Source organism: Penicillium alfredii (assembly GCF_028826965.1).
Source record: "Penicillium alfredii strain IBT 34128 chromosome Unknown utg000002l_segment0_segment0, whole genome shotgun sequence".
Taxonomy (NCBI): Eukaryota; Fungi; Ascomycota; class Eurotiomycetes; order Eurotiales; family Aspergillaceae; genus Penicillium; species Penicillium alfredii.
The window spans coordinates 940,835-968,793 of record NW_026622699.1 but is presented as its reverse complement, the minus strand read 5'-3'; the positions used below and the strand labels follow the sequence as shown (position 1 = coordinate 968,793).

The 27,959-nt window shown below is 48.4% G+C and overlaps 11 protein-coding genes across 11 annotated transcripts; 7 read left to right on the top strand and 4 right to left on the bottom strand.

The window, feature by feature from the left end:
- Nucleotides 1-264: 264 nt before the first annotated feature.
- Nucleotides 265-2,329, top strand: NUU61_001525 (ferredoxin reductase family protein; the record flags this gene model as incomplete). Its single annotated transcript, XM_056652107.1, has 5 exons — nt 265-795; nt 872-1,580; nt 1,642-1,706; nt 1,766-2,016; nt 2,194-2,329. 5 exons carry the CDS (start codon nt 265-267, stop codon nt 2,327-2,329), a joined length of 1,692 nt encoding a protein of 563 aa, XP_056515374.1.
- A 1,734-nt stretch (nt 2,330-4,063) lies between these two features.
- On the top strand, nt 4,064-4,583 carry NUU61_001524 (uncharacterized protein; the record flags this gene model as incomplete). The annotated part of the gene is made up of 2 exons (XM_056652106.1): nt 4,064-4,159; nt 4,215-4,583. The coding sequence occupies 2 exons, from the start codon at nt 4,064-4,066 to the stop codon at nt 4,581-4,583; spliced, it is 465 nt and encodes a 154-aa protein (XP_056515373.1).
- Nucleotides 4,584-4,951: 368 nt separating this feature from the next.
- NUU61_001523 (uncharacterized protein) lies at nt 4,952-5,287 on the top strand (the record flags this gene model as incomplete). Its single annotated transcript, XM_056652105.1, has 2 exons — nt 4,952-5,089; nt 5,165-5,287. 2 exons carry the CDS (start codon nt 4,952-4,954, stop codon nt 5,285-5,287), a joined length of 261 nt encoding a protein of 86 aa, XP_056515372.1.
- A 1,232-nt stretch (nt 5,288-6,519) lies between these two features.
- On the top strand, nt 6,520-8,199 carry NUU61_001522 (ankyrin repeat domain-containing protein; the record flags this gene model as incomplete). The annotated part of the gene is made up of 1 exon (XM_056652104.1): nt 6,520-8,199. The coding sequence occupies one exon, from the start codon at nt 6,520-6,522 to the stop codon at nt 8,197-8,199; it is 1,680 nt and encodes a 559-aa protein (XP_056515371.1).
- Nucleotides 8,200-10,721: 2,522 nt separating this feature from the next.
- Nucleotides 10,722-11,136, bottom strand: NUU61_001521 (uncharacterized protein; the record flags this gene model as incomplete). The annotated part of the gene is made up of 2 exons (XM_056652103.1): nt 10,722-11,066; nt 11,119-11,136. The coding sequence occupies 2 exons, from the start codon at nt 11,134-11,136 to the stop codon at nt 10,722-10,724; spliced, it is 363 nt and encodes a 120-aa protein (XP_056515370.1).
- A 2,674-nt stretch (nt 11,137-13,810) lies between these two features.
- Nucleotides 13,811-15,886, bottom strand: NUU61_001520 (uncharacterized protein; the record flags this gene model as incomplete). The annotated part of the gene is made up of 5 exons (XM_056652102.1): nt 13,811-14,161; nt 14,223-14,423; nt 14,479-15,340; nt 15,393-15,790; nt 15,839-15,886. 5 exons carry the CDS (start codon nt 15,884-15,886, stop codon nt 13,811-13,813), a joined length of 1,860 nt encoding a protein of 619 aa, XP_056515369.1.
- Nucleotides 15,887-17,050: 1,164 nt separating this feature from the next.
- On the bottom strand, nt 17,051-17,752 carry NUU61_001519 (Hly-III-related protein; the record flags this gene model as incomplete). Its single annotated transcript, XM_056652101.1, has 1 exon — nt 17,051-17,752. One exon carries the CDS (start codon nt 17,750-17,752, stop codon nt 17,051-17,053), a length of 702 nt encoding a protein of 233 aa, XP_056515368.1.
- Nucleotides 17,753-18,167: 415 nt separating this feature from the next.
- Nucleotides 18,168-18,437, top strand: NUU61_001518 (uncharacterized protein; the record flags this gene model as incomplete). Its single annotated transcript, XM_056652100.1, has 1 exon — nt 18,168-18,437. The coding sequence occupies one exon, from the start codon at nt 18,168-18,170 to the stop codon at nt 18,435-18,437; it is 270 nt and encodes an 89-aa protein (XP_056515367.1).
- A 2,033-nt stretch (nt 18,438-20,470) lies between these two features.
- NUU61_001517 (uncharacterized protein) lies at nt 20,471-22,899 on the top strand (the record flags this gene model as incomplete). Its single annotated transcript, XM_056652099.1, has 3 exons — nt 20,471-20,882; nt 20,967-21,349; nt 21,424-22,899. The coding sequence occupies 3 exons, from the start codon at nt 20,471-20,473 to the stop codon at nt 22,897-22,899; spliced, it is 2,271 nt and encodes a 756-aa protein (XP_056515366.1).
- A 1,839-nt stretch (nt 22,900-24,738) lies between these two features.
- NUU61_001516 (uncharacterized protein) lies at nt 24,739-25,590 on the bottom strand (the record flags this gene model as incomplete). The annotated part of the gene is made up of 1 exon (XM_056652098.1): nt 24,739-25,590. One exon carries the CDS (start codon nt 25,588-25,590, stop codon nt 24,739-24,741), a length of 852 nt encoding a protein of 283 aa, XP_056515365.1.
- A 709-nt stretch (nt 25,591-26,299) lies between these two features.
- On the top strand, nt 26,300-27,796 carry NUU61_001515 (uncharacterized protein; the record flags this gene model as incomplete). The annotated part of the gene is made up of 1 exon (XM_056652097.1): nt 26,300-27,796. One exon carries the CDS (start codon nt 26,300-26,302, stop codon nt 27,794-27,796), a length of 1,497 nt encoding a protein of 498 aa, XP_056515364.1.
- Between the last annotated feature and the right edge of the window lie 163 nt (nt 27,797-27,959).

Genomic DNA, 27,959 nt, shown 5'->3' with positions numbered 1-27,959 from the left:
CGTCAATGGTAGCGGAGCCGACTCCAAAGTAGGAAGATTGCAGTGTCTAATAGACGCCGGAAGGCCTCATAAACTGGCGGGACGTGACGGCGGAGACAGCATAGGCGAAGGGCGACTTTTCGACATGTATAGCCCGCAAAAATCCAGATAGACAGAACCAGCACGTGGAACTACATCCGCCGCATAGAATGGAGGACTGCAGAATGACCAGCGCAAGGTATTTAAATAGATGCCACCTCGCTTGGCCGCCGAAGGGTAAACAGAATGTCCCCGGTGGCTTCCGAGTTGTACCACTGGATCTCCAAGATTCCCACCACGGACCTATATGCTCTTTGTGTTGCCATCCTTCTTGCGATCTGGCTGACCTACTGGCTCGGGCACCGATGCTGTTGTTGGATGCTCGGACAACGCCACGTGATCTCATGGCGGCGCCTCCTAAATTCTCCCTTGCCATGGATCTTCCGAACGGTGGATATCGACACGTATCGGGAAGGTCTCGCAGTTGCCACTTTGTTTGCAGCTAATATCCTTGGGTTGGGTCTATGGACGCACTCCTGGGCGGGAGCCCAACGAAGGGCCGGGTCTTTGGCCATCATTCACCTGATACCCCTGTGCACCGGACTGACCTTTGGTCTCCCGGCGGATATTCTCCATATAGATCGCCAGACTATGGCATGGATGCACCGATGGGTGGGCCGGCTTTGTGTGCTCCATAGTCTGTTTCACGGGTCGGTTCTTTTTTCCATCGCCAAAACTTCAGCCCTGACCACCACCCGGCACGTGGTTCCGCTCGTGGTATGTACGTATCCCTTGGTCGGCTATATTTATTTCGCTTCCAGTGCTGAAACAGCCCACGGCTAACCCAGGGTAGGCGGTATGTGCTATGTTCCTCGTGGTGCCGTTGACTCATGCCGTGGTTGTGCGATCCCACAGGCAATTTGCCCTGAAGTGTCACTATCTCCTAGCGGCGATCGCCATCGGCGCCCTCGTCTATCACCTAGTGGAGCGACATTCCGTATACCGCTGGTATCTTCTGGGCGCCATCTGCCTATGGATCGGCCTCACCGCGATAGAGTGCACTAGGACCGTGCTGGCACACAAGCCGTGGAGAAACGGCCGGCACGATATGGTTGTGAGCTCTTTCAATAACCTCCTGTGGCTTGATGTCACGGTACCTGCCTCATGGAACGTCCGACCGGGCCAGTATGTGCAGCTGTGGATGCCACGTGGCGGATTTCGCCTCTGCCTGCAGCTTCCCCTCTTTTACGTTGCCTTCTGGGAGGATGAAGGCACCCGACGCATATTGCGTTTAGTGATCAGGCCCCGTCGGGGCCAGGGCCTTGCTAGGAAGCCTTTTCGAGATAGATTGAACACTCCGATCGAAAGGCCGGTCATTATACTAGGACCATACGGACGGTCGGACAATTTCTGCCAGTGTGGAACAATTCTATTCATTGTGGAAGATATCGGATTCTTCCGAATACTTCCATATATAGGAACGTTAGTCCAAGCTAGTCTTGACCGGAGAGCTATGGTACGGAAGTTGGTGGTTCTTTGGCAAGTCAAGGTCGAGGACTGGTGTAAGTCGAAATGCCCCCTGGCCGCGTCCGACCAGCTTTGTAGCTGAACTAACGTCCACAGGTTTCGCACAATGGGCGGATGACTTGGTACAAGACATTCTCAGCCTGGACCGTGGAGGGTTTAATGTAAGGCTCGGCGTTATACGCTTCTGATTGAAAACAGACACTATCCTAACTGTTTATAGATCTTGCAGATCAATTTCTTCTGCCCAGACGGCAAACACCCCCTTTCTTCCAAACCAAGCGCCCGCATGCGCTTTTCTCATTATTCACGCATCACGGAGAAGGAAGTCCTGCGACATAGTAATGACCAACGTGGAGACATGGTGGTGGCTGGTAGGCAGAACTCTTTCGTCCTCGCCCCTCTCGCTCTTGCTTTTCCCCTTGGAGGATTATGCTATGTTGTCTACTGTGTTCCTGTTTCTAACCATTCTTAGTATGTGCGGGTACACCACTTCGCAAGGTAGTGAGAAAAACCGTTCAGCCCCGGACCGGTGCTGGCTTGCGACTGGTGAATTTCGACCTTGGGCCATGTCATGAATGGGGATGCAATGATCATACGGTCGATGGCACCGAGTCTACAGTCAACAGAACTGAACTACGAGTTATCTAGCATGGGTACACCGTCCAAAGAAGCACCCTCAGTTCCAGAGTGTGGCCACCCTTGGCCCCGGAATGAGCCGGTCAAGGAGCACCCCGAGAGCAACCACAGCAAATGGGTTGGATCCAAGTTAGCGGAAGGACAGTAGTTTGATAATTCTCAAATTCCAGTCATAGCTCTCCTGGACAACTTATCTCCCACTGTTATTCGTGACCCTGCCCTTTTTTTGCGGTTGTTTTGTATTTATCTAACCGGTGCTATTGGTAACATTCCCCTTCCCATTCTGTCATTCATCCTGCAGGTAACTCGTAGACCCAAGATGGAATCTCGCGACCGGATTGAAGCCTTTCCTTTGCCACGGCACAATCCGTTCGCCTTCGCGAGCAGATTCCTACGGGTGGATACGTCACTGGGTCGCACGCATGTTGGCGGTGGTATGAGGCGGACCGCCGACCATAGCAACGTTCGCATCGCAGTTCGCCAACCGGCAGCTTAATGAAGGGGTGGAGGTCATGGGATGGGCTCCCCCGTATAGAGAACGGCGCAATTCTCTTAGGTCGACTTCTAGGGTGTGATAGGTGAGCGGGACCCGGGCCGCTGGCGCTATCGTCTCCATTGCCTTGTCCAATATTGGGGATGTAGGTATGCACGAAGACTTTGGATCTTTTCGACGCCCGATTAGCATTCACATAACGTAAATGGAGAACCGTCCATACTTGGCAGATACCCATAACTTGGTACCGAGCATCCAATGCATGCCGGAGGATATCGGAGTATAGGCTGGCTAATGAATCTGAGTAGAGGGTAGTAGGAATTCATGTGCCATGGGACGGCCCTGGAAAACGTAGGACACTGGAACTTTTATCGTCTATATAATAAATTATTCTTGCGTCGGGATAAGACAAGTGAATAAACCACCTCTAGTGAAAACAGAGCTGCGAAATAAGTCTCTGGACTAGAGTATAAACGGCTATCCACTATGTGGTTACCGTGAAACCGCATCATCGTTCTTTGCTTCAGGGTCAGACAGTCTCGTGCCCCGGTCAAGTTCACAAGATCGGTGGATCCGTCACATACGAAAATAACAGGACATACTGTACCAAACGCCACTCGTGAACAAACACCGGGCAAGGAAGAATCCTCAACCGAGGGGGGCGTGGAAAAAAACAGGTCGTTGGATCGAAAGGAAGGACGGCTGGTGACCGGGAATTTCCACTTTACACAAGCACAATCTTGATGGCGCAGACGTTGAAAGAAGGTAAAAATTGACGGATCCAATCCTCAGGTCTAGGGAAATGGTGGGTATTGATCAGTTGAAAGGAGCTAGTATGCGTACAACCGAAAGGTGGATTTCCGTGGTGAACATTCTGGTTAAACACCCTTCAGGTAAGCAGGCTGTTTAACTAGACCGTTCATATTTGTCCCGTCTCTCGCTTTATGGCTTCCACTCTGGATGGTACAAGTATATACTAAAAGAATTTGCGTTTTGATGTATAGTAGATATAGTGCTGGGTCTAGGTGAGAGTGTAAGAATGGCCGTTATTTGATGTCGTTCAAAGACCTGACTAGTATGAAACCCTAGTGATGACTAGGGACTTTCCACACAGTGGTATTCTGATCTCTCCGTTGGTGACTAGAGCAACGTGATCTATATTGTGGCTTTTTGAATGCTCGTTAGAAATTCCTTTGATCTGGTAACCAATCCCTCAGTTCTTCGAGGTGCAACATTGAAGATGGCCAACGCCGTTGAAATATAGGTATTCAGGCCTCCGTTTAGACCCAGGAGGGAACCACCTATGTTCAAAAACGTTAGTGATAATTTCCCTATCATTTAAAAAGAGCTTGAAAAACCACCAACTTCTCGATCGTTTACTTATCCAGCATGACGGCGCTATCGATGGTCATCCCACTCATTGTGGGGTTTGCCGCAGCTCTTGCGCCGCAGCAGCCATCTCGTATCTCCCGTCCTACCATCCAAGTATATTGTGTCAATGTCTTCAAATAATCCTAAATCCTCTGCTGACTGATTCCAGAAGCTTTCCGCTCCGCTCCAACTCAACGCCTGGGATGGACCTAATTGCCAAGGAGTCCTCGCGTGGACAACATTCACCGATTCGGTGTTTGCACGGAATATCTCCAACTTCCAAGTTTGCCGCAGCTTCCGGCTCAACCGTACCCTCAGGGGCCAGGAACAACTAGATATCTCTGTGACTAATAATCGCAGCGCTTGGTATCCCGACAAAGATCAGTTATCCGCCAACAGCTCGTCATGCACCGATTTCTGGCAGAGCTACTATGCCACCAACGGAAGTACGGCGTGCCAAAATACACCTCCTTTTACATGCCACCGCCTATGGAACAACCCGGGCCTGTCGCACAATGAAGGACACCATAGGAGCTAATTGCGTGGTCAGGGTTGAATTTGAAAAAAAAAAAAGGCTGAGCTTACTGGATGAGTTTGACAAAGGTTGTACAACTACAGTATAAATTAGCTGGAAAAAAGATCCTCGCAGGAAATTTCACAAAGGAACAAACTTAATAGAAACACGGAGTAGTTATATGACAAAATGTTGCTGGTCCAATTTGGATCGGCTTTTACGCAATTCCTCAATTTGCTGGCCAAAATCGTCGGTAGGGCTTAGGAGTAGTAAGTTAACTCTTGCTCATGGTGAATGAGATCTACCTACTTATTCATTGTCTAGAAGCCATAAGTAAATCTCTCATCAGCCCGATCTACCATAGATTGAGTAACAAATCAAGAACATCGTCAATGCACTGCCTCCCGACCGGCCAGCCTTTGAAAAACTTGGTCGTGCTTATGGCGATAAGAGACTTCCAGTGCACTTTCGCCCTGTTGGTTTCTTGCGTTGAGATCAACGCCCTCAAATCCGAGTATAATGTCTACCAGGTGTAGATCACCACGAAGAGCCGCAGCTAACAGATATGTATCCCCGCTCTTGTTATTCTGACAGTTGATATCCAGTCGAGCCCGCTCGCTCAAGAAAAGTTCGACCACCGACCGTGGACGCCTTTGGATGGCGAGCCAGAGCGGGTCATCTTCGCTTTCGTCGACTGCATTGATTCAAATGTCTTTCGCACCCAGTAGGAGCTTTACCATCGCGTAGGACCCGTGGTGTGCTGCAGTTTCGAGAGGGCTCCATCGGTAGTCGCCTAGGATGTTTGGATCCAGTCGCAGATGTGTCGCTTCAAGCATATGGGAGACCAGTGGTAGATTATTCCAAGCTATCTAAATGTACAATGACAATAGCAAAGGAGCCTAGAAACACGATGCTCATGACCATTCTCTAGCCTGACTAGTTATCAAGGGCTGAACCACCTTGGCAGAATGCTATAAACAGCCTGGCCGTTTCCTTCAGGCTTTCTTATCTATGGTCGAAATTGCGTAACAGTTACCCCACTATCCTGCCTTTTCCTTCCTTGGTCCAGCGCATGATGGAAACTTTGGAAATATTACCATTGCTATTCAACCACGTAGGATATTATGGAACCGAATCTGGAACACAAGGGGTCCAGTCTGATATGCTCATATGCTCTTGACCTGGGGACCAGGGAAGTAGATAAACCGCCATAACCATCTTTAGAAGCAATTGAGAAGAAGTGTGGTGTATGAAGCGCTCTTATCAGCTGACTGAATAGATTTAGTTTCGTGCGCATGAACCAGTCTCTAGGAATGATAAACGTCATAAGCAGACATGCAGATAACGACAACAGATTATTGGCCACCATCGAGGCATCCTATAGCTCCTAGGAACCCAGTCGGCGTATATCTTAATAATTCGTGATTATTAACCAATGCATAGTAGCAGGACTGCTCCTAGGAGCCAACGTCCTCCTAGGAAATGCCTGAGTGGCTTGACAGCCTGCACATAAACCACGCAATCTTACTTCCTAGTATAATTACAAAGCCGCTTCGATGATGATGCGTGAGGGCGAGGGATATAAAATAGCACAGAATCTTCCTCCTTTCCTTAACTTCAAGCAATATCTTCCACCAGATCAATTCTACACGAAGCCAACGCGCCTCGTCTCCTAACTCCGATACCAATGTGAGATTTTCTCGGTGCCTCAATAAACATTTAATGTGTAAACTAATGCAAGTGTGATGAATAGATGTTTCTCCTTGATCTTCCTCCTGAACTCCTTCTTTACATAGCAGACAGCCTTGACAAATCTCAAGATTTACTTACGCTGGCTTGCCTCAACCGGAAGATGAATGATTTATTCCTTCCATATCTGTACAATTTCAATGTACGACAACAATGCAGCTCTGCCTTGCTTTGGGGCGTTCTGAAAGGCAAAGCAAGCTTTGTGGAAAATATGTTGCGTAATCACCGAGCGGACGTCAACACGACCGATCGCAAATTTCGCACACCAATTTTTCACGCCATTCGCGCTGGAAACGAGACAATTTGTCGCATCCTTCTTTCCGACGAGAGGGCACTTATTGATTGGCAGGACAAACAGAAGCAGACTCCACTGGTATACGCCGTGGAAAGGGGATGTTTGTCCGTGGAAAGGGGATGTTTGTCCATGGCCTCGTTTTTATTGAATGATTTCAAGCCATCTGTGGATATCAAGGATGAAAAGCGTCGGACTGCCATCTGGTATGCTATCGCTCGATGTGATGAGAACTTGGTGGGACGTCTTCTGGAACGAAACAGCGATATAAGAACACCAGACTACAAACGAATATCCCCACTCGGCATCGCTATTAACAAGGAAAGCGTGACAATCACCCGAATGTTGCTCTTTCATTCGAAGCTCGATCCTGAAAAGCCCATGATAACGGATCTAGATACCAGAGATCATCCGCTCTGGTTGGCTGCAGGGGCTGGCCTCCCAGACATCATCCAGCTACTGGTTGCGTATGGCGTAAATCCCTCCTTCAGGGGTAGACACGGCCAAAGCCTGTTGCATCGAGCCGCAAAAGGGGGTTACGAGGAGGCCGTCCGACAACTGCTTACCTATGAAGAGATCTCTGTCAACGCAACTGACAGAAAAGATCGCACCGCCCTTCACATTGCAGCAGAAGATGGGCACTTGGAGGTAGCCAAGTCACTTCTGGCCATGCATGATATAAATGTGAACGCAACGGACAGCTACGGTCGTACCGCCCTTCACATCGCAGCAGAATATGGCCACAATTCGTTCACAAAGATGCTCTTGGCCTATGATACTGTGGATATCAATGCCTCGGATGGCGATGGTGCAACAGCTCTCTGCTTAGCCGCACATGAAAACCATACAGCCATAGCCCTACAGATCCTCTGCGAAGATCATGTACATGTCAACGCTATTGGCAAAATGGGCAGAACAACTCTTCATAATGCAGTGCGGAATGGAAATCAACCGATCACATGTGCCCTCCTCAATCATGCGGAATTGGATCCAAACGTTTGCGACGATGATGGATGGGCATCCCTCACCTATGCCGCATTTAATGGCGATTTATGCATGGTGGAATTGTTCCTCGCAAGAGCAGATATACAAGTGAACGTGGCAAAAGCCCCTCCTCTATTTCATGCTGCGAAAAAGGGCCATCTAGAAATTGTACGCCGACTGCTTCGCTTTGATACCATCGACATCAACCAAAGGTTCTGGAACAACTCGCCTATATGCATTGCCTCCGAGATGGGCCATCTTGAAGTTACAAGGCTACTCCTTGCCCAGGGAGCGCGACTCGATATCAATTCCAAAACTTACCTCGGATACACTGCGCTTTCCTTGGCCGCCTTCCATGGACACTTGGACATTATCGATCTCTTGCTCGAAGACAGCCGACTGGATGTTGCTGCTGCTGATGAATTTGGGGAGACAGCGTTATGTCAAGCAGCTCGGAATGGACATGAACAGGTCGTCAAGCACCTCTACAGGGACCTTCGGGCAAAGGGTGGCAGTGATGTGGGAAGGGCCATTGAAGTAGCTTCCCACTGTAGAATTGCGTATTTCCTCCAGGGTCACTTGAGTGAAGATGGTGAATGGTGCACTTGGCCTTAAACTGGATATGAAAGTGGACAGGTTTTTTTTCTCTTGATTTTTAAAATCTCTTCAAACTGCTTCGTTTGAACGTTTTGGGGAGGGTCACCTTAGTTACCAAACTGTCAAACAATGTGCGGGGCGATTACATGACAATTTACACAAATCCCGACGAAGCGGATTCCCGCGCGGTGCATGGAGAGAAATGGCTTCAACGGCTCGAGTTACAGTATTTTCATCACTCTTTCCCTTTCACACTTATCTACTGGATTCGATATGTTTCGCACCGGCCTTGGGCTTGCAGGGATGCGCTTTAGCTTGGCATGGGGTATTCGGGAGACGATGTCCAAATAGAATTGTTAGGAAACAAGGGAGTGTATTCCCTACATCGATATTATCAACTCATTGATCAACGTAGCCGCCAAAGACTAAGTCGAAGTTGGAGTTTGCAGAAAGCAAACGGCTCGGTTTTTCGCTCTGAATATCCGGATTAGGACCCCCCTCCCCCCAAACCAGCCGTTTCATTCCTGTCAACCATGACCTGACAAGTAGGTAGGCCATGGGTGTAATTTTGATGGGTCAGCACATTTGTCTTGCTCTCTTGGATACGAGAAAGCCTGCGTCACGAGCAATGTTAATCACCGGCCAAGTCACTGGTCCACTTCGGAAATGGCTATTGGCAGCCGTTCCTTGTTAGCATTTCTGTTACCTCGGAGCGTTTCAAAGATTGATGGAAGGCTTCTTGATTCCTATAGCGAGACACCGGGAGCGTCTGCGCTTAGGATGTGACTACTAAGAGCCAGAGTACCTGACGAGGGCCTGATAATAAACGTCATAAGAGCCTCTACGGAGACAGGGTAGTCGAGTGGAAAAGTATCTCCTCTACGCTACCCCAAGCAGGGGATAGCCTTCCCGGATTTGAAAAAATTACGATAAGAAATACGACCCTACACTTGTTCGTTCAATGCTGCCATGATTGCTAGCTCGGCCGTATATACAGAGTGCCCTTCCACGGGGATCCATCGTCAAAATTCCCAACTATATTCTGAACAAAAGCCCCTGGATCCAGTGGAGATACGGATTTGACGGTGTGAGCGGACGATAGTGGAATCGCGGTCCCCATATCAAGTTTCAGTATCGTCTCCGTTCGTGGCCACATGTTTAGTCGATACCGAACATTTCCGGAGCCCTTTGCGTGATGGTACTTCGTGATGATACCATGTATCTTCTCACGAAGCCGCGGGAGATTTCCTAGCATGGTTTCGATCCGAGGGAGGAAAAAGGATATTCCGCCACGGGTTCTTCCGTACCGCTGTTCAGAATCGAGAGCCGAATATCTATCCAATCCACCGGATCAGACGGTTGGAAAGAGGAGAGATGAAGGAAAATGTCATCGGTGTGGGTTAGTGGCGATAACAGGTCCGGCCCGATCCAGTTGAAGAAGCACCGTTTCGTATCGTCAGGGGAGAAATAATGCTCGATCATAGGACGCCCTTCGTCTGCCGGGTTTGAATGTGTTGGTAGATGACATGGTTGCGTGGGAAAGAATCTGTCATAGCTAATACTGTCGCAGCTAACACTGTCATGGCTAGCTGCGAGAATCGGAGGTACCGTTGGTATGTCTGGAAATGTCGTCCAGAAATCCTCCGGATCAAAGCCTAGAAGAGGGTCTAGAAAGATCAATGTTTGAGCCCGTCATACAGGGAAGACCAGACTTACCGTTGTGAGAAGGGGGTTCCATTCTTCTCCAAGGCTGTCGAATCTTAGGAGTTTCTGTTTGGTAGTGATATAACTAGTAGCGGTATACCGAGAGAGGGGTTGGAAGTTCGGTCGAGCTCCAATACTTATATCGTCCCTCGTGGCTTCTGTATAGTCCAAACCAACAGTGGACATACGAACAGAAGGCTGGAATCGGTTTACAAGTCAAGAACTCAGGAGTTCCAACAATGATCCTACAATGATCCCCGGTAGCAGAACTGAGCCTCAGACCATCCGTCGTTCTCCATCCTACACTGGTTTGCTGGCCGGTATAAACAGCCTCAACTTCAATCGAGGAACCAGAGCTGGAGGTCTGAAAATAACCATTTTCCGAGCATTTTGTGTTCGGTAGATTCTGGATTGGTCACCGACCAGACAATTACCATAAGTGGACACTCGATAATGAAAAATAGCAGTGCTTTTTGAACACCGCGCTGAACGTTCTTCGCTAGTTCGCCGTAAAAGATATGGTGTCTATTGGCTCTCGCCGAAAACGACACAAACTTACACAGGTTGACTTGGATCCGTTCAATATAAACATGGGCCTCGTGTCGCGCGGGAAGTTCGGGAGGTTTGCCCCACTTGAACGCCCATGGACGACCATGAACAACCGCTCAATAATTTCCTGCTGGGCAACACCTACTCGAATTGACTAAACGCCACCTTTTTGTGGACCTTCAAACGTTCAATAGCCGGAAACAAAGCGACATCGTAATCTCATATTCAGTTCGGTCTACACACATTCGTGGAGGACACCATTCTCTTCCTTTGGACGTTCACTAGGCTCACTCAGCCAACGAGAGGATGTGTTTATCACAGTTCTCAAGAATTCCATCAACGGCTTTGCGGATGGCTTCAGAAGCTTGGCGGCGCTCACTCAACAATGTCCCCCGTTCGGTGCAGAGTCGTTGAACTTGCTCATTACCGCTCGCAAGCCAGGTGTTGGAGTCTTGAAGCAGGCGATGTTCCTCGCCCAACCGGATCTTCGTGGCATATTCCATCACATAGCGATCCCATATGCGTTGATAGAAACCGACCAGCTGCACAGCGTAGGGAAGCAGGGGTGGGTTCTTGTGCAGTAGCTGCTCCAGTTCGTGTGTGAGAGAATGAGTTCTGGAAGCCGAGGTTGCCTAAACGATTGATTAGAGCGAGTGGAATACCGTACTGCGTAACCTTATTCACCTTCGCCTCCTGCCGCATTGCCCTTCCTGGTGTACTTGCTGTCTTCCTGTTATCGTGTGGCTCTTTCGAGCCAAGCTCTCGATCCACACCCGATCCACGTCTTCTTTTGGCAGGCCTCCCAGCTCGAGAATCGAAAACGGGAGAATCCATTAGAAGAGATTGGGCGATCCTGGAAATGAGGATGTAGAGCAGAGAAGCTGATCCTGGCGGAACTAACGCTTCCTTCTTATAGGAAGTCATAAAGTGGTATTCGATGACGGAAGCTCTTTGAATGTTATTTCATTTTGAGGGCCCAGGCCAAAAAGGCATTCTCCTAGGGGCTTAGTAAACTGATGTATTGACTCTACCCAGTACTTTTCTACTCCCTCTGTATATTGGAGCCTACATTATTGTAACCAGGGTGAGAGAAAACATCTGTGATGTATCTTGGGTAGAATGCGTCCGAACCCGGCTGAAATCTACGACATTGAAAACCAAAGCCATTCGATGCGTCCATGCCTTTTCCAATGGTTTCGGACCCACCAAGGATAATGGAGGGTGCCCGAGAGTACTGTAGTCGACTAGTTCTCTAAATGCCTTGATTCCCCTTGATGTCTTTTTTTGCGTATTCGATTCGATATTACCACTTCTCCTCGCCGACCCAGTCCGTGTGACCCACATCCCTGCACCTGTCTGTCGTGATCGTTACTCTTTTCTGTGGCATGGATGCCTGGTAACTGCAGGTGCTGTTCTCTGTTGCAAGTATCCAATGGCAAAAATACCTCAACGATGGTCATCTCAAGCTCGTGCTTGAACCTGGTGACTCTCGACTTGGAGAACCCTGTTCGGACCTAAGAACACCGAAACCATCGATTCTGGATTCTCGAGGCGTATACTACAAGCTCCTAGGAACACGCGTTCCACTATCTCCGAATTGGTTCTAGAACCAACGGGTAAGTTGATCGAATCGGAAGCCTGCAACCAGGGCCACTACTGGATAAACAATACTTGAGGAGGTGCTACTTGTTCCGCTAGTGAGGCATGTACCAGATAGCTCATGAGCAAACATCATCTTGCAAGTCATGTGCTTCCGTACTTAGGTAGGAACGAAGTATGTGCTCGCAGGAGAAGATATGATTTCTCTGGAGCGCATTTACATCTTTCCTGGAAGGGGACGAAATGGCTCCTAGGAACTTGAGTATACAGAGGCTCCCAAGAGTTAGGTCACCTGGAAACTTACGCCCCTTTTAACAAGATATAAATTCGACCTAACCCCTTCCTCTACTCGGACTAAAAACTCTATAAGGTATGTTAACTAATTCCATCTTTGTATACCTTCGTTTGAGTGTACGCCGGTCTCTAACCATTGTGCCTTCTTGGACGAAAAGTGGAAATATTCATCGTTTGGATATTATATAAAGTTCATTCAAACACCATGAACTCTTCATCCACGCTCAATTTTGAGAGGTCACCCGAGCCGTAGACTGAGGGCGGGGTGAAACGTCTACGTGATCGTGTTCAGTCTTCAAGCCCAATCGACAATGTTTCTGCAAACAACACATCTTAAGTCCTCTCGTATGAAGAATTTAAGGGTCTTGGGGATTTAGCTCATAAGCAATACTTCGATGACCTATCCAAAGATTTAGGCGGCTGGAAGTCTTTCAAGAAGTCGTGTCCTCGCATTGATCGGGAGATTCTTCAACATATGACAAAACAATCGCTTGAGCTTGGATGAGCAGGAAGCCGCAGCCGCTCTACAGGGGGACCTGACCAAGAAATGGAACTTGTCAAAAGAGCCTTCGGCGGATCCAGCTTCAGGACACAAACGTTCAGAAATGAGCGAGAAAGCTCACTGGTACGACAACAAGCTTCGATGGTATTCAGTCAAGTCACAGTTCGAGTTTGAGATTGGTCGAGGCCCCCAACTCCACTACCAATATATGCCAGGTGGTCTCGATAGGGCATTACACCAATATGGCTTTTCCTATCACATATCCTCCGCGCTCCTTTGGTGTCATCTCACCATTATTATCGGAGAAACCAAATATGTTACGACTGATGACTACAAGTCTTCTTGGGATATGGAATTTTGCCATATCGACGGCATCAGTACCCTCAGACTATGGGACTGTAAGGAGGAGCTAGGGCAGAATTCGATGGCTTGAAGACGTCCCAGGCTGATGCCCTGGAATTTGTGAATTTGTTAACTAGGTTCAAATTTTCCCACACTTATGATAGAGTGATAGCTGGGACGGTAGCTTGAATTTCAGTTTGTAGCTTTCATTCACCTTATACAGTTAGGACAATCATTGGATGTCCTATATACATACTCTAGCTCCTTTTTCTATGTAATGGCACCGCACTTGCTGAATTTTCCAGTATGGAAATAAGAGCGGTCTCGAAAATTTTCATCTATTTGTGCGTTATTCCGTTCTGCGCGCATCTACTAGCTAGCCCAGTTGGCCCATTAGATCGCAAAGAATTGGTATCAATGGCTCTTCCCAAACGGGGCTCACGCTTAGTATCCCCAGTAAATATCTGTGCTTTGTTTTCAACATCAAGTCGCTAACGGCCGCGATGTGAGACCATCGACGGTACTCCCACAGAAACCAACTGAAATATTCTAAAATGCAGGATGATCTAATCCGCATTTACACGGTGCATCGTGTTAGGCCACTTGTTGGTCAAGGAACGTGACAGAACAAAGGCGAACCTATAGCTCATACGGGGACTCGATCAAGCCACCGCCCGGGCATGCAGTGAGAAGTCGAGCCCCGTCTAACGAGACACGGTCCCAAATCGAGGGATCATCCATGCTCGCTGGACAGAATGGGAAGCCATTAGGGTTATTGCAGACCGAGGGATCCGATCCTTTGCCGCTGCATTGCCCCGGCTGGCCCTTCCGCCGCACCAAAAACTGCTGCCCGGGGTACCGATCGTTGTGGGAGAAGTCCCCAAATGCGAGAACCTGCAGCGCCGGCAAGCCGCTCGGGCCGAACGCCCATTCGGCAAAAGCCACAAAATCCTCCGTCTCGGACGGGGCCGAGGGAGTATCCATTTCTACCTTCTCCAGGTCGGATTGCCAGGTCATCGAGCCAATCGAAATAGCGGTCAATGAAGGTCACGTGGTCGCTTTCGCCTCCGGAATACACCGGAATCTCGGCCACTTCGTCCACATGATCTGTGGGCGGACACCCGCTTCGTCTTTTGCGTAGAAGAGCGAGTACCTCGTGTCGGATGTCCCGGTGGATTCTCTCGGCACCGCTGAACCGCAGATGCAAAACCTGAAGCGTGGAATATGCGGCTGCAGGTTGAAGGCACATCCGCTGCGATGGTTAGGGGAGGCATTTCTACTTATTTTCACAAGGGTTTAGGGCTTACCGCAGCGGATGGACTCGTACACAGCGCCAGCGTAGTTACCCGGCACAGGTCCACGATAGCCGGTAGACCTGGGATCCAATCTGGCGACACGTCCCGATCATCCTCGAACAGCCCTTCGTTGTCGATCGGCGCGAGCTGGCGCTGATGATAAACCAGGCTCTCGAGTGTTGGTCGGTGGTGTCGGATGGCATCTTCAACTCGGAAGCCCAACTCCGGGAAATTGGATAACCTCAAACGGAGATGCTGTAGTCCCCGAAAAGAGAACAAAAACCTAACAACCGAAGAAAATTCGTAATCGTCATCGGGTTCGTGCAGCAAAAAATCACAGCACAGTTCAAACTCTCGGAGGTTCAGCGTGCTTCGTGATCCAGACAATGAACGTAAGAAGCGAAGCACGTTCGGGCAGTCACGCAATGACAACGCTTGGAGGCTACGAAAGGAGGAGTAATCTCGCAGATCCCCTGAGAGTGACACTTTATAAAGTGACAATATTGAAAGGGGCGGAAAAGGAATGGACTCGTCTTCGTCGCAGGGCCCCGCGCCCGGCCAACGCAATCCCAGGACGTCCCAGCGCAGGCTCCGGGCGTTGGGAGATAACACAAATCCAATGGACAGATCAGTCAGATGCTTCCTGTTACGCCGGATGCACTGCCGCAGTGATTCAACCTCGGCCGGATGCTGGATTCCTTCCCACTCCAGTTTAGTCAAACTCGATAATTGGGATAGACCGTTCAGATGATGCCGTGCGTGGGGGCAAGTACCATCGGTGACCAGCGAGAGGCATGTAAGGCGTTTTTGATGCCTGCTTAGGTAGCCTCCTTCGTCCAAAACCCCCGCCGGGATACAAGTGCCCAGGCGCCATCTATCGTTTGTCAGTCTCGATAACGAGCAGGATGGTACCGGATGATACAGACTGAAAAGTACGCAGGCTATCCGGCTTTAACTGCGCAAGGACAACATGGAGCTGGTCCGCAGTGTCGTTCAGGAATTGTTCGTGCGCCCTTGTTTCATCCGCGGCGCCGAGAGTAGACGGGCCTTGGGCTAGTCCTGCCGTGCGGAAGATGTTGTAGTAGGCACAACGGTTAAACCGGGCCAGGTGGATCGGAGCCTGGATATATAGATGTCGCGTGTGTTGAAGAAAGCTGGTGGTCCCTGAATGCCCATGGTGGAGCAGGAAAGAATCGACGTCGAGGACATTCAGCGCCCACTCACTCGCAGCGCGGAACGTCACCGCACGGTAGAGTTGCGGGACCAGCACAGAATATAATCCCGACGATACTCGGCCGAGCGCACGGAGACTGGCAGGTGGCAACTAGTGAGCGGTCAGAAACCTGGATCAGATACGAGGTTATATCCGCACCCAGTCGGCAATCATCGTCAAGATCTCGCACGGCAGAGTGTCTAGCATCATGCCCAGACTTCGCCAAGTATGAGACAGGTATCGAGGTATCAATCCATACGCATAGGGATTAGTTTTATACATATGCGACCGTAGGCCGGCAGATGGCTAAATAGGGGAACCAGGTCTCCAGTTCGATGAAAGCCTGGCGTGGCGGGCATTGTGGCAACAAAACCAGGTTAGAACAGGTGGATTGAACGTAAGTAGGTCAACAGACTTTTCAGCACAAGGTGAAGTACGAGCTATCCGTAGCTGGATCTGTACACAGTCCACGGTCGCATGCAACGGAGACCTGTGCAAATCATGCCGCTGACGAACAACACGGTAGGACCGAAAATCGAATCGGAGGGCCCGGCACGATCCACTAAGAAGGTATGCACGGAGAGCATCGCAAAGAAACAAACCATCGGTGCTGGGAAATACCGTGTTGAACGAGGAAACCCCAAGCCATCATTGAAAATTTGAAAACACCGATCAGGCCATTATGAGCGCGGTCAGATTTATGGATGGCACGTTTAAACAGGCCAAATAAACATGAATGGGCAAAAGCGGGCAACGCGGGCAAAACTGGTGGAAAAGGTGACTTGCTCGGAGGCGGTGAGGAATGGGAAACGTCGAACAAATTCCTTGCCAAGAAAAAAAATAGTTCGAGCGATCCTAGCATCTGCAGTCAATCGTTTGTCAATTGGATAAGCCTATAGTGCCTATGATTTCCAGCGCCCACACGCTGAATTGAACGGGATGGCAGAGTTGGTGCTTAGAGTCGCTCGCCCTACAGAAGTCACCAGATGCCGAATTAGAACCTTCTCACTGGAAAATTTGGCTCCAAAATCTTTTTATGGGTGAAAGAGGCGATGACCCGTGAAAATCGATACTGGGAAGTAGATGTGATGCCAATCCTTGGCACGGCGCATCAATACTCCTTTGTGTCTGATAAAATAAAATAAAATAAAATAAAATAGAAACCGCAGTTCGCAGCCTAGGAAACTTGAGAATGACTTTGGATAGCTCGGCGTACTTTATAAGAAAGTCTCCAACATGGCAGTCCACCCGGACTCTCATTACGAACTCCATCTAACCAAAGGCAGATCCAATTGAATGGTCCATTGGTCTGTAGATAGAAAGAACTGAAACCCAATTCATTATGTCGTAGCCCAAAAGCTAGGTAGAGGGTCAGAGCATCGTTTGCAAGACACCTCTTGAATAAGTGACCGTACTGTAGACCAAAATCAAGTGCATCACATAAAGACCCGGTCGCCAGGTGTCGACTATTCCTATTCTCTCCAATGGGCGAAGCAAATAAAAGGTGGCGCCAAGAGAATTGCTTCCGGCGAGCCAGGCAAATTCGAGGGCGAGTGGTGACGGACTGTGAAACGTTTCGGTCAGAGCGTGGATGGTCGGGACCAGAGCTAGCACGCTCAACGAAACACAGTGGTACGGGAACCTGGCACGAACCACCGAGGCGCCCGAGTCTAAAACGAGGAAATCCACCAAATTTCCGACGGCAACAAGAGTGAAAGCAAAAAGGTATCCGAGCTGGACGGAGGGCTGTGTTCGAAACTGCAAAGCCACGGAGGGGATTGTGGCCGTGTAGATCAGGACCAATGTTCCCGCAAACTCCAGCTTCTGCCAGTCTGCTGCGTCCTCACCGTGAAATGCGGATAAGGTACGGTAAATGAAACTAGATAGGAAGGCGAGCAGGACGCCTCCGCTGAAGAAGATCACGGACAGGGAATTGATGATCAGCCCGGGAGACGACGGAAAGTGAAAGAGAAGGAAGTGAAGTAGAAAGAGAGAGAAGTAGGCCAGTCCAAATATCTTGATGATTGCGATGACCGCATAGTCGCGAAGATTTTGGGCCTTGGGAGTAGCCATTGCAACCGAGTCGTTGAGATTCTATATTAGCCATGTTTTGGCAATCTCCCGTCTTTATACCTTTGAGTCTCGGCTAATTGCAGGAAGGTGGATTTACAAGATGGCTGATCTAGAGCCACCAGTCCTCCAGTCCTCAGGGAAAGAATGCAACTCGTTCAGCATTTACACGAGTCTTTCATATAATGAGAGCGGTAAGTAAATCGTATCCCCACACGATAAGCAGGTTTCGCACAAACCGCAGAATCTAGCGGATGATGACCAGATCAACCACCATTCATCTGGTCTTGGTAGTATTGACTTTATTCCACTGACCGCGGTTATTGCTGGCGATGCAGATCCAACAGACTGTAAGAGTATAATATCGTGTCCTCGCTTTGAGGAAGAATGTATCTTGGGAGTTGTCGAGAACTCCAGAATGGACGAAATCGAGGAGATCGTTCGGCGGATTGGCCGACAGCAGGGCGAAAATGCATACTACCGTAACTGTTACGTTCTTCTCAAACAGCTGCAGGACGCGGTTGGACAAGCCGCCGAAGATTTGCTCCGTCTTCACCAGTCCGGTGCTTTTTTATCTTCCGACGACTTTCATCCCGCCTCCCAAATCGCCGATGACCTGCGCCACTCTATTCACGACTTGATGTGCCAGGAGCGCAAAGCTCAGTTGGCCTGGGAGGAGTTTTGCTAGCCTAGGTATCAGAGCGCAAATCTTCCATTTTTATAATGTTCGGTCGCAGCTTAAGTTGGACGATGTTAGTATGTATTGTTTAATGAAGCGGAAAGTAAAGAGCGAAACGAAAGCCTAACTGTGAATTTTTTTTTAAGAATATAGCGAACATCCACAACTCCATTACAGATAACATCTTTTCATTGTTTAAATATAGAGCGATGGTTGTGTGCTGTACAATTGTGGCTCTGACTGGGAGTAATAATCAATTTCAATTCTGACAAGCCATTGCAAATCCACCATTGTTTTGGGTCATAAATCGCCCCATTCATGCCCGCTAGTTATCTCTGTTTGTGTCCAGCATATCAACTACCATTACTTTAAGCATCAAATGCAACAGCAAAATAGCTCAATCAACCATATAATACAAGCAGCGAGAGAAAATACCACTGCGAGCCACGCTCCGACAAACGTGTCTGTTCCAAGACTTGCATGGGCTCCTAGAGGTTGAAGTATACTCTGAACGCCACCAGTGATCAAACAGTAGATCACAGTAATTGAAATTGATGCACCTGTTGTCAATACGGTCGCTATCTAAATAGCGGTCAGCACAATTCACAAAAGATGGTATTAGATTGCACATACTATGGAGAAGATGATGAGCAACTTTCTTCCGAATGACAACATGGTGGATGTGATTCCGAAGGCCGTTGCAAAAATAGTTGCTATCAAGCCCCAGATATAGGCCCAGATAGACCATTTGGAGAGGTCACGATATCCTGCAAGAACCTTTTCATTTCCCTTTGGAAGTAGTAACTCCTCAAACTGGCCCGACGCAGAGCCAATGATATTCAATAGATCAAACGAGAAGGAAATGCTCGGGTCTGAACAGTTAGAATAACCTGCTGCGTCTGCTTTCCCTTCACAATACCCCAAGAGCCCGACCTTGTAATATGCCGGGAGATGCAATTTGAGATCATCTGATATATTTTGAAGGTGATCACTGACTTGATTGGTTTTATTTTGCGCGGCATTTGCCGCTTGGGATGAGCTATCTGCAGCATTTGTTGCCCCGTTCGCCACGCTGGACGTATCTGCGGCAGCGACATCAATCGACCTGCCCAGGTTCAGATGCTCCAGCCTAGGAAAGCCGGTCAAGTTCACCTATCATTCTATCCATTAGCTAGACGTTCAGAACGGTATTGTTTTGAGACACACTGTCATGAAATAGTATCTTTCTGGGGAAGATGGAGATGCGCATCCTATGAAAACTATGACAAGACAGATTAATGTCGCAGTTGAAAGAGCCAAAGGAAAAAAACCCAAAAATCTCTCTAAGCGGGAGAGCATTTTACGTTCTCTTCAGCTACTGTGCTTTCGAGCTATGAGAATAGAACCGATAATCGGCAGAGGCAAGCTGGGAAGCATCCCTTGGAAGAGGAAAGGATCTGTCTTATAGAGGATAAGGTCCATAGAAATAAACGTAAGATCGTAACTCATAATACAAAGGGATCAAAAGGATCAAAAATCGAATAGACAATATCATATTTCACGTGAGCGGATTTCTCCACTCAGTTTATGTCGGACACCAAAGTGCAATTTATGCTGCATTATATTTCTACGAACGGGATATACAACTAACAAAAATGAGTCAGTAAGATTATGGTTCTGGGCTTCTTGGAGTGTGGGTACATCACTGCGAGAGAAGGAACTGCATGATTGGCATCTAAAAACCCATGTCCGGGACAAGTGTTAAAATTTCGGGAACCTCATTTTGCTGTAACCTTGCTCAGCGAGTATTCTTTCCTAATCACAATTCTAGCTTCATCAACTCCACTTGCGTTCATTCATAATATGAGGAATGGTCTCTAATTCACGGTTGGAATAATGAAGTTTTTACGGCCAGCAATTATTGAATAATCAAAATATGAAAACAACATTGAGAATGCATCAGGATGGCATCCAACTACCGAACCTGAGATGTTTTATATTCAGCACAAGTTGACTTTGCCCAAAGGACCATCTCTCGAAGACCCAGTGATTCTTCTTCCACCATGCCGCATTTGTCACAAACTCAAGTGGAGATGGCAGAGCGCGACCTTTACGCTTACCGTAAGTCGCGATTCGTCCGAGCCGCTCGTGTTGACCTCTCACACCTTTGTTTCGACCCGACCTTCAGTAGGCAAATGGACGACGGTGAAAACATTCATCGACTTGGAAAAATCATGGAAATACAAGGTTTCCTACGACTGAGACAGGAAAACCATGTGCCAGTCATAGTCAGTGCGTTTGACTGGGAACATCGGATGAGATTGCGAGACGAAGCAGAATCGCTTCCTTGGTTGGAAGTGGATGAAAACTATCGCCTCAGGGCGGAAGACCATCAGAGCCTTATTGATGTCGCCCACCGGAAGCTGGGACCGGGAAATCAATGGTGGGTTATTGATATCTACGTGACAGCTGGTGGTAAGTGAAACATAATTTGCCTTCCATGTCAGCCAATTGTACAAATCTCAATCTCTGTCATTCGTGGTTGCTTGATCCTGGTAGCTGAGAATGATGAAGACAGTGAGGAAGGTCGTGCTGAAGGAACCAGCCACCAAAATGCCGATGTCGGGGTTCTTCACAGTGAATTTGTTCGCTCTCTTCAAGAAAGCTATCGGAATGATCGTCGCCCCCCGGACGGCTTGATTTATCAAAAGATTCGCTATTATCAGGGCTTTCTCAGTGGACCCCGGAACAAAATCGCGGAAAATCAATGGTGGGCAGCTCTCGAAAATGTTCCACGCGCAAAGAAGAGAGGGTATCTGCGGGCATTCTTCAGACATCCAGGCTTTACCCAGGCCTTTGATGCACTTCTCCCAGTAGAAGGCATCTGGGCCGACATGAGTATCGGCGTGTTACATAAGTTGAAGGCAATGCGGTGTGACGAGGTAGGAGTGACTCGCCCTTCGCATCTCTCCCACAATTGTGCATCCTCTAAAACTGAGTCCGAACATGTGTCCAGCCGATTTTATGTTACTTGCAACTCATTCGACGGACATTCCACGATCTGATTGGAGGAAGCGACTTACTGCCTCAAGTAGATGCGACTACTGTCCGTATGCTGACGTCGCGTGCGCCAAAGGTCTCCGAACAAGATCTGAAATTCTTGGACCGTGAAATGAAAAAAGGCGACCTGTTCCGAAAGATCCAAGATCCGCAGCAGCGCAACGATATCTGGGAGCGGCTAAAAAACATCGAGTACCCTATCCCAACTCTTAAAACATTTTTTAAAGATATTCATTATCTGGAGGTTGGCCGAAGCGTAATGCAAAACCTTTTTGTCCCTGACCCCGAGCATAAGGTCACTATCGACATAGGCGTGGGCGGACAATATGATACCGTCGTTCCTATGAGTATTCCATTTAGGCAGCACATGATTCGCCATGACCTTTACGATCTGTGGCGCTTTAGCCTTCAGTACGGATTCGAAATGACTGACCATCAGCGTCGCGTACCACGCAAGAAGGTTGAAATCCAGGACGAGCCGAGACCACCTCGTCAATCAACCCACTTGGATCGGTCGGTTCTTTGGCAGCATTTCTATTGGCTGGCCAGACGTCATGGATTCAGTGTGCCGTTTACTGATGGCACCCAATCGGAACCAGTCAACCTTCCCTATCAGGCGCCTTGTGACTATCCAGAGGGCAGCGAGGATGACTTGGCATTGAGTCGACGATACGGAAAGCCCTTTACGGACTCAACAGATGCGGATCGGTTCGCCCTCTCCCGGGAATCTCTAGGACAGCCTTGGGAGATCCGACGGGTGACGGCAGGATTTGTGCGGCGATCGGTGTTCCGGGCATTTTTCCGCTATCTCAGCTCTGGAAGCCCTGACAGCCCACCTCTTGCACCTAGCGATGATTTCCCTGGGCCAGAGAATGTTCCTAGCGAAGTTATTTTGGAAGAAATGGATATCCAACCAGATGAAACGATCTCACACACCACATTCCCCCATGGAGATAACGCAGATTCTGCTGGCCCTGCCCCCTCCACCCATCAGCTTGATCCGTCATCTGTCTCGCAAACGACTCTACTAGACAACCAAATGCCGATGTACTTCGCGATGCGCCTTTTTTTGCCCACCCAGCCTAGGCAAGATTTAACGCTACCCAATAGTCACCCCGTATTGAACCAGTTTTTTAAGGGATTAGAGGACCATAATTTTCACATATCTAATCCAAATGACCCGAACGAGTATGGACGCGGGTACCCGTGGGAAGACTGTTATCAGTGGTACGTTGAGCACCCATCTTCTGCGCTGGAGGCTACTTTCATTGGGGTTTCCTGTGAACGGTATGGCCTGCCTATAGACAATTCTCGGAAGAAAAGGAAACGTACGGACGGGCAGGCTGATCTGGAGAATGCAAGAAGATGGCTGAGAGAGAATTGGCTACGTTGGGGGATCAGAGTCAATAACTCCTGGGATCTTGACCAGTAATCAGATAGCAGAAGTCAAGGTTCTGAAGGTAATAGAGGTCACAGAAAATATAGAACTCTTTAATGATCGAACGTTGAATAAAACGAAGACTTCTATAGAGGTGGACAAGCTCACAAGGCTTACATAACTCCACGTATGGACTCTCCGGTTCCCCGGCAATTATTGGTGGCGCCTACATCACTTCAATATATCAGTTGGTCACTCAGCTTTGCAAATTAGCCTGCAAGCCTATGCTCGTTTTTGCGAAGGCCATGGGGCTTCCCTAGTTTAACTGCACTTATTAAGTAGTAATAAATAGGCAAGTTTCCAGAACGGGTACATACTACGACAAAGGAAACTTCGGAGTGTAATTCGCAGATCCCTTATTTAAAGCCGATAATAACCTTTTAATCTTTACACAGTTCTCAGATATTGGTTATCGAATTCTCCTCTTAGGCGCCATTGTCTGGACGTGAAAATTTGTTCGATTTGCTACAGCGCGTCGGTAAGTCTTCCTTGGATATAGCGATGTGACTTATAGATTAGATTATGAGAGGAATAACGGCACTGTATAAAATTTTATCAGAAGGCACAAGAGACATTCATAGAACTATACAAATCGCTACTGTAGAAAAAACTATTTTGCATGCAGTAATTGAGAGTACAACAACCATTTGTGCCGACGCTGCCCGATCCGGCGCCCTCCTCGATCGGGTTTGGCGCCCGCCTCCACACTGCCCTGTCTTGGTTTAGCTCATCCCAATGCGGTTTGGCCTCGCACTACGCGCGAAGAGGCATTGGGGCGCTCGTAACCCTCTTGAGTTTAGTGCTTCCTGTACGGGCTTAGTCCGAGCCGCTAAACTAGAAAAGGTCGTTTCGCTTCCTACCGCCTGCCGGTGCCGTCCGACTATATAACCTTCGGTGCGTCGCTCAAATGTCTCCCCTCCCACTTGCTCCGTCCTCCTCCCTAGGGGCGCTACCTGTTCGTTTCCATTACAGCGAAATGATACAGTATTTCCGGCTCACACGGCACGGGCGCCCCTGCCGCAGCTGAAACTGTCGTCGTCATCCCCGCGTCCCCGTCTCCACCGGTCTGCCTGCATTTCTACTCCCTCATACTGGCTTCCATGACTCTTTGTCGGGACCAGCGGCCATCATGCTCACCCAGACAGGACCTTGTTAACTAGCTAGTGTAGTGGGGGATCAGCCGATCTGATATGATGCTTGATAAATGAGGCTCTAGAACTTCTGTGCGATAGATTTGGCTTCACGCCGCATCAGAGAGATCGGACAACTACCCTTCACATTTCGGATTCAAAAAGCAGATGTTTACCATTCAGTTCTATATCAGCATACATGCCGCATACTAGGTTGACATCGTGAAACCTCCCTGCTGCCAGCCGTGCTGCCTCGGACGCCTCAGCATGACTTGGTGTGGTGTTTGGTTGTTCGCTCTCGTCCAGTCCGCTCCGCAGACCGCCATCGCGCACCCCTCTCTTCACTAGTTAAACCTCATCCCGCCAGAATAATTATCTATGCTTGTGTACATAAACGATATAGACAATTACCGCCAAAGATGCGATGTCAAAATCGGTGGATATTTCTGTGAGACTGTCTTAAACCGTGCATTCAAGCCTACACCTCATCCAGTGGCGTATGACCATATCCATATTCCCGCTGATTCCGTTCCGACTCACGGAAGCCTCTTAAACGATGTTTTATTCTTGATTTAGATGTCACCCAACTGACTCGACCAGGAAGATGTTTTTCACCTTCTCCACCAGGTATATCTGGCAAGTCAACAAAGTAGCAAATTGTGAGACGCCTAGAGAAGTCCTTTTCGATCGCACACCCTTAAGATCATTGGCCTATGTCTTGCTCTCCTTCGTCCATCATTGATCGCTTCCTTACTTCATTAGGCAATGGCGTCTGCCTGATTCTCTGTCCGGACGACTGCCTATCATAGCTTTTTGGAGAGGTGAAGGAGAGTTTATCCTTTCTGGTCTCACTGGCTGGATGTAATCCGGTACCAGCAGCGCCATCAGCGTCGGATTCTCGGGCCAACGCCCCAAACCGGCTACCATAACGCTTTTCAGTCAAATGGTGAAGTGCTTCTTCCGTCATTGACCCAACCAATTGCGCTGAATTATCCTTGGATAGCGCCTTCTTGACATCGAATAGATCCGCTAGGGTAGTCACCACAACTTGATCGCTGTCGCCATCTGCAATCAGCTCCCCAACCCTATATATCTTTTGGGTGGAAACTTCGCTTGCCATCTTGCAAACCTCTAAGCACTTCTTAGAAGTATTGATGTCGTCTAATAAACGGAATCTCTCGCTTTCGTCACTAGGGTCATTTTTTATAATCAGGGATTCCAGGCGATTGCGGAGTTGGTGGATCGTCGCTGCGAAGCTATCGCGGTTCTCATCTTGCGCTTCACGCGTGAGCGCTTGTGCCTCGAAGGAGCTCTGACCGACATCGGTAGCACTTTGCGGCCCTTCGTGTAAAAGAGACGGCTCTTGATTCGTCAGAGAGTCGATATACGACTTTGCGTCTTCGCAAATACGAAGACATTGTTTGGTGACATCTCTTTCATCCTTCAGATCGATATTTGAGTTCAAGACGTTTGCACTGTCGGTAGTGAGGCGCGCCATTTTCTCATCCACTCGGCATAGTTGGACCTCGAAATTATGTGCTGTGTCCTGGATCATCTCATTGTATTCTTGAAGAGCATTCTGGGTGAGGAAATGATAATTTCAATGATAGGCATATCTGGGGTATATTACTTTTAATTTGGTTGTAGACTGAACTATGACTCCTACTGCCGCGGTTGCTTTTCACAGACATCGCTCTGCCAGATCTCAACACTAGGTCAACAATTGCTTAATGCGCTCTCATGGAATTATCCCAGCGCATATTTTAGCTGGCCATGCCAAGGTAACAGAGAAGGCACGGAAAGCCGATTTTGTGTGTTGTCAAATCGGTGGGTAGATTGTGAACACAGCATAATGCTGCTCAGACGGCCCAAGTACCAGCCCTCTTGTAAGCTGAGGGACATGATCGCATTTGTTGAGGTGCGATTTAGTTCGTCCACATCAGTTTCTGAGATACCTTATTCTGACGGATGATGAACAGAGGGCGGTGTAAGCGCTGTCGGTCGAGTAAATCTTTCGCAATAAACACAATGTTATAACGATCAAGTTTCGATGTTAATGTTGGGCAGATCCGGGTAAGAGAAGGAACTTTCGATTCACAGTATCGGGGTGGCTGAATAAACGGGCGTTGCTATTTCATGAGGGCATCGTATTTAGCAGAAAATATACTCTCACATCCGACCTAAAAACTATAAATTTCCTCACTTAGACCATCCATTTATCTCTAACATTGATCTCGGCTTATTTTCTATAAAACCTGAGAAAAATGGCTGTCTTAAGGGATGGAAAAACGACCAAAAACCAGCCGAAGGCGTCTTCCGGAAATCCATCGGGAGTAAACAAACCTCCTACATCAAAGACCAAGGCGCCGGATCCACAGGAGAGAAATCTTCAAGATCGGAGACTTCAAGTCAAGGCAAGTAAAGATGCTCGACAGAAAGATCTTGAAGGTCTTAAGCAGAAGTTGAATGGGATTAAGTCTGATCTGGAATCCCCGGAAACCTCGGAGGAATCGAAATCGCAAATGGAGGAGTCGCTAAAGAACATGATGAACATTTACACGAATATGGAAAAGGAAGTTACGGAATTTAACTCGGATCTCATGGAAATTGATTCAGATCTGAGGAAAATCGAAAATGATAAGCACCAGACGGACCCAGATCCGATGGAGGACGTTCAAAATGAAGAGTATAAACAACATGCCCAGCCTGTCACTGACAACGCAAGTGTACCTGCGGCAGCAAATGGCACAAATGATAACGAAAGTCCGCTTCTTTTTTCCCAGAGCAGGCCAGACAATATAAACTCTTTGGTTGACGAAGAAAAGCCTACTAGCTGGGCCGACTTTGATATTATTGACCTGACGAAAGATGAGGACAGTCAGGCTGACCTTCTTGGAGAAGGCAAGACTTTGCTGACAACCAACTGCCGGAGCGGGAAATTGTACATGAACTCGTATGGGCCCAAGAACAGCGCGATGCTTACTTGGACTTCAGCTCCTGGAGCAAGCGAAGGCGAAAATGTTACCAATATTCGCTCCAAGAATCACAAATGGGCCATGGACACAGACGATGATGGACACTTCATATACAAAGGCAAAATCGCGCATATCAAAGGAATCGCTTGGCTCCCCAAGCAAGACACCCACTGTATGCAGGACCTTCTGGACTCTGTCGAAGAACTAAATCCTGTGAATAAAATTGACGACCCGAAATATCGATTTCCGTTTAGTACTGTTCTCGTTGGTTGGAAGGACGTCCGGCTGTTGCCGGCTTGTATCAACCGTTCGAATTACAAGGACCTTACCAGCGCGAGCAAAGAAGCGAGCAAACGCACCGATAGAAAATTCTACGAGATTGCCTGTCTTCAAGTGAAAAGATTCAAGAATTGGGCAGGTGAAGACAGATTAGGGAGAGATAAAAGCCCAAGCCCATTGGAAGAGACTCCGGAGCCAGAGGAGAGACTCCAGAACCAGAACGGCCAGACCCAGAACGGCCAGACCCAGAACGGCCAGACCCAGAACGGCCAAAACCAGCAATTTTCGAATAATACCCCATCGGAAAATGAGCAAGGCAACCCTAGAATGCCCGTCAATTTTACATTTAACAGGAACAAATTCATTGAAGACCTCTTTAGACGCAAAGGCTGGGATAAATTGAGCGAAGAGGAACAGATGGAAAAGGAGGCTTTGGCTCAGGCAAAATATCATATCTATCGGCGAAAGATGATAGAGCAAGGTGCCAAAGAAGTGGAAGATAGCTAAGCTCTCTAGACTAGCACGGGGTCAAAATCGCTGGCGATACTTCCCCATGATGCAGCTCGTTGCAATTGTGCCTCCTTTTCATCACTAGCTTGCCTTTTCTCGTTGATCATTCCCATTATCATGATAAATTGTTTTCTCTTATTGAAGTGTGCTTGTATCAGCT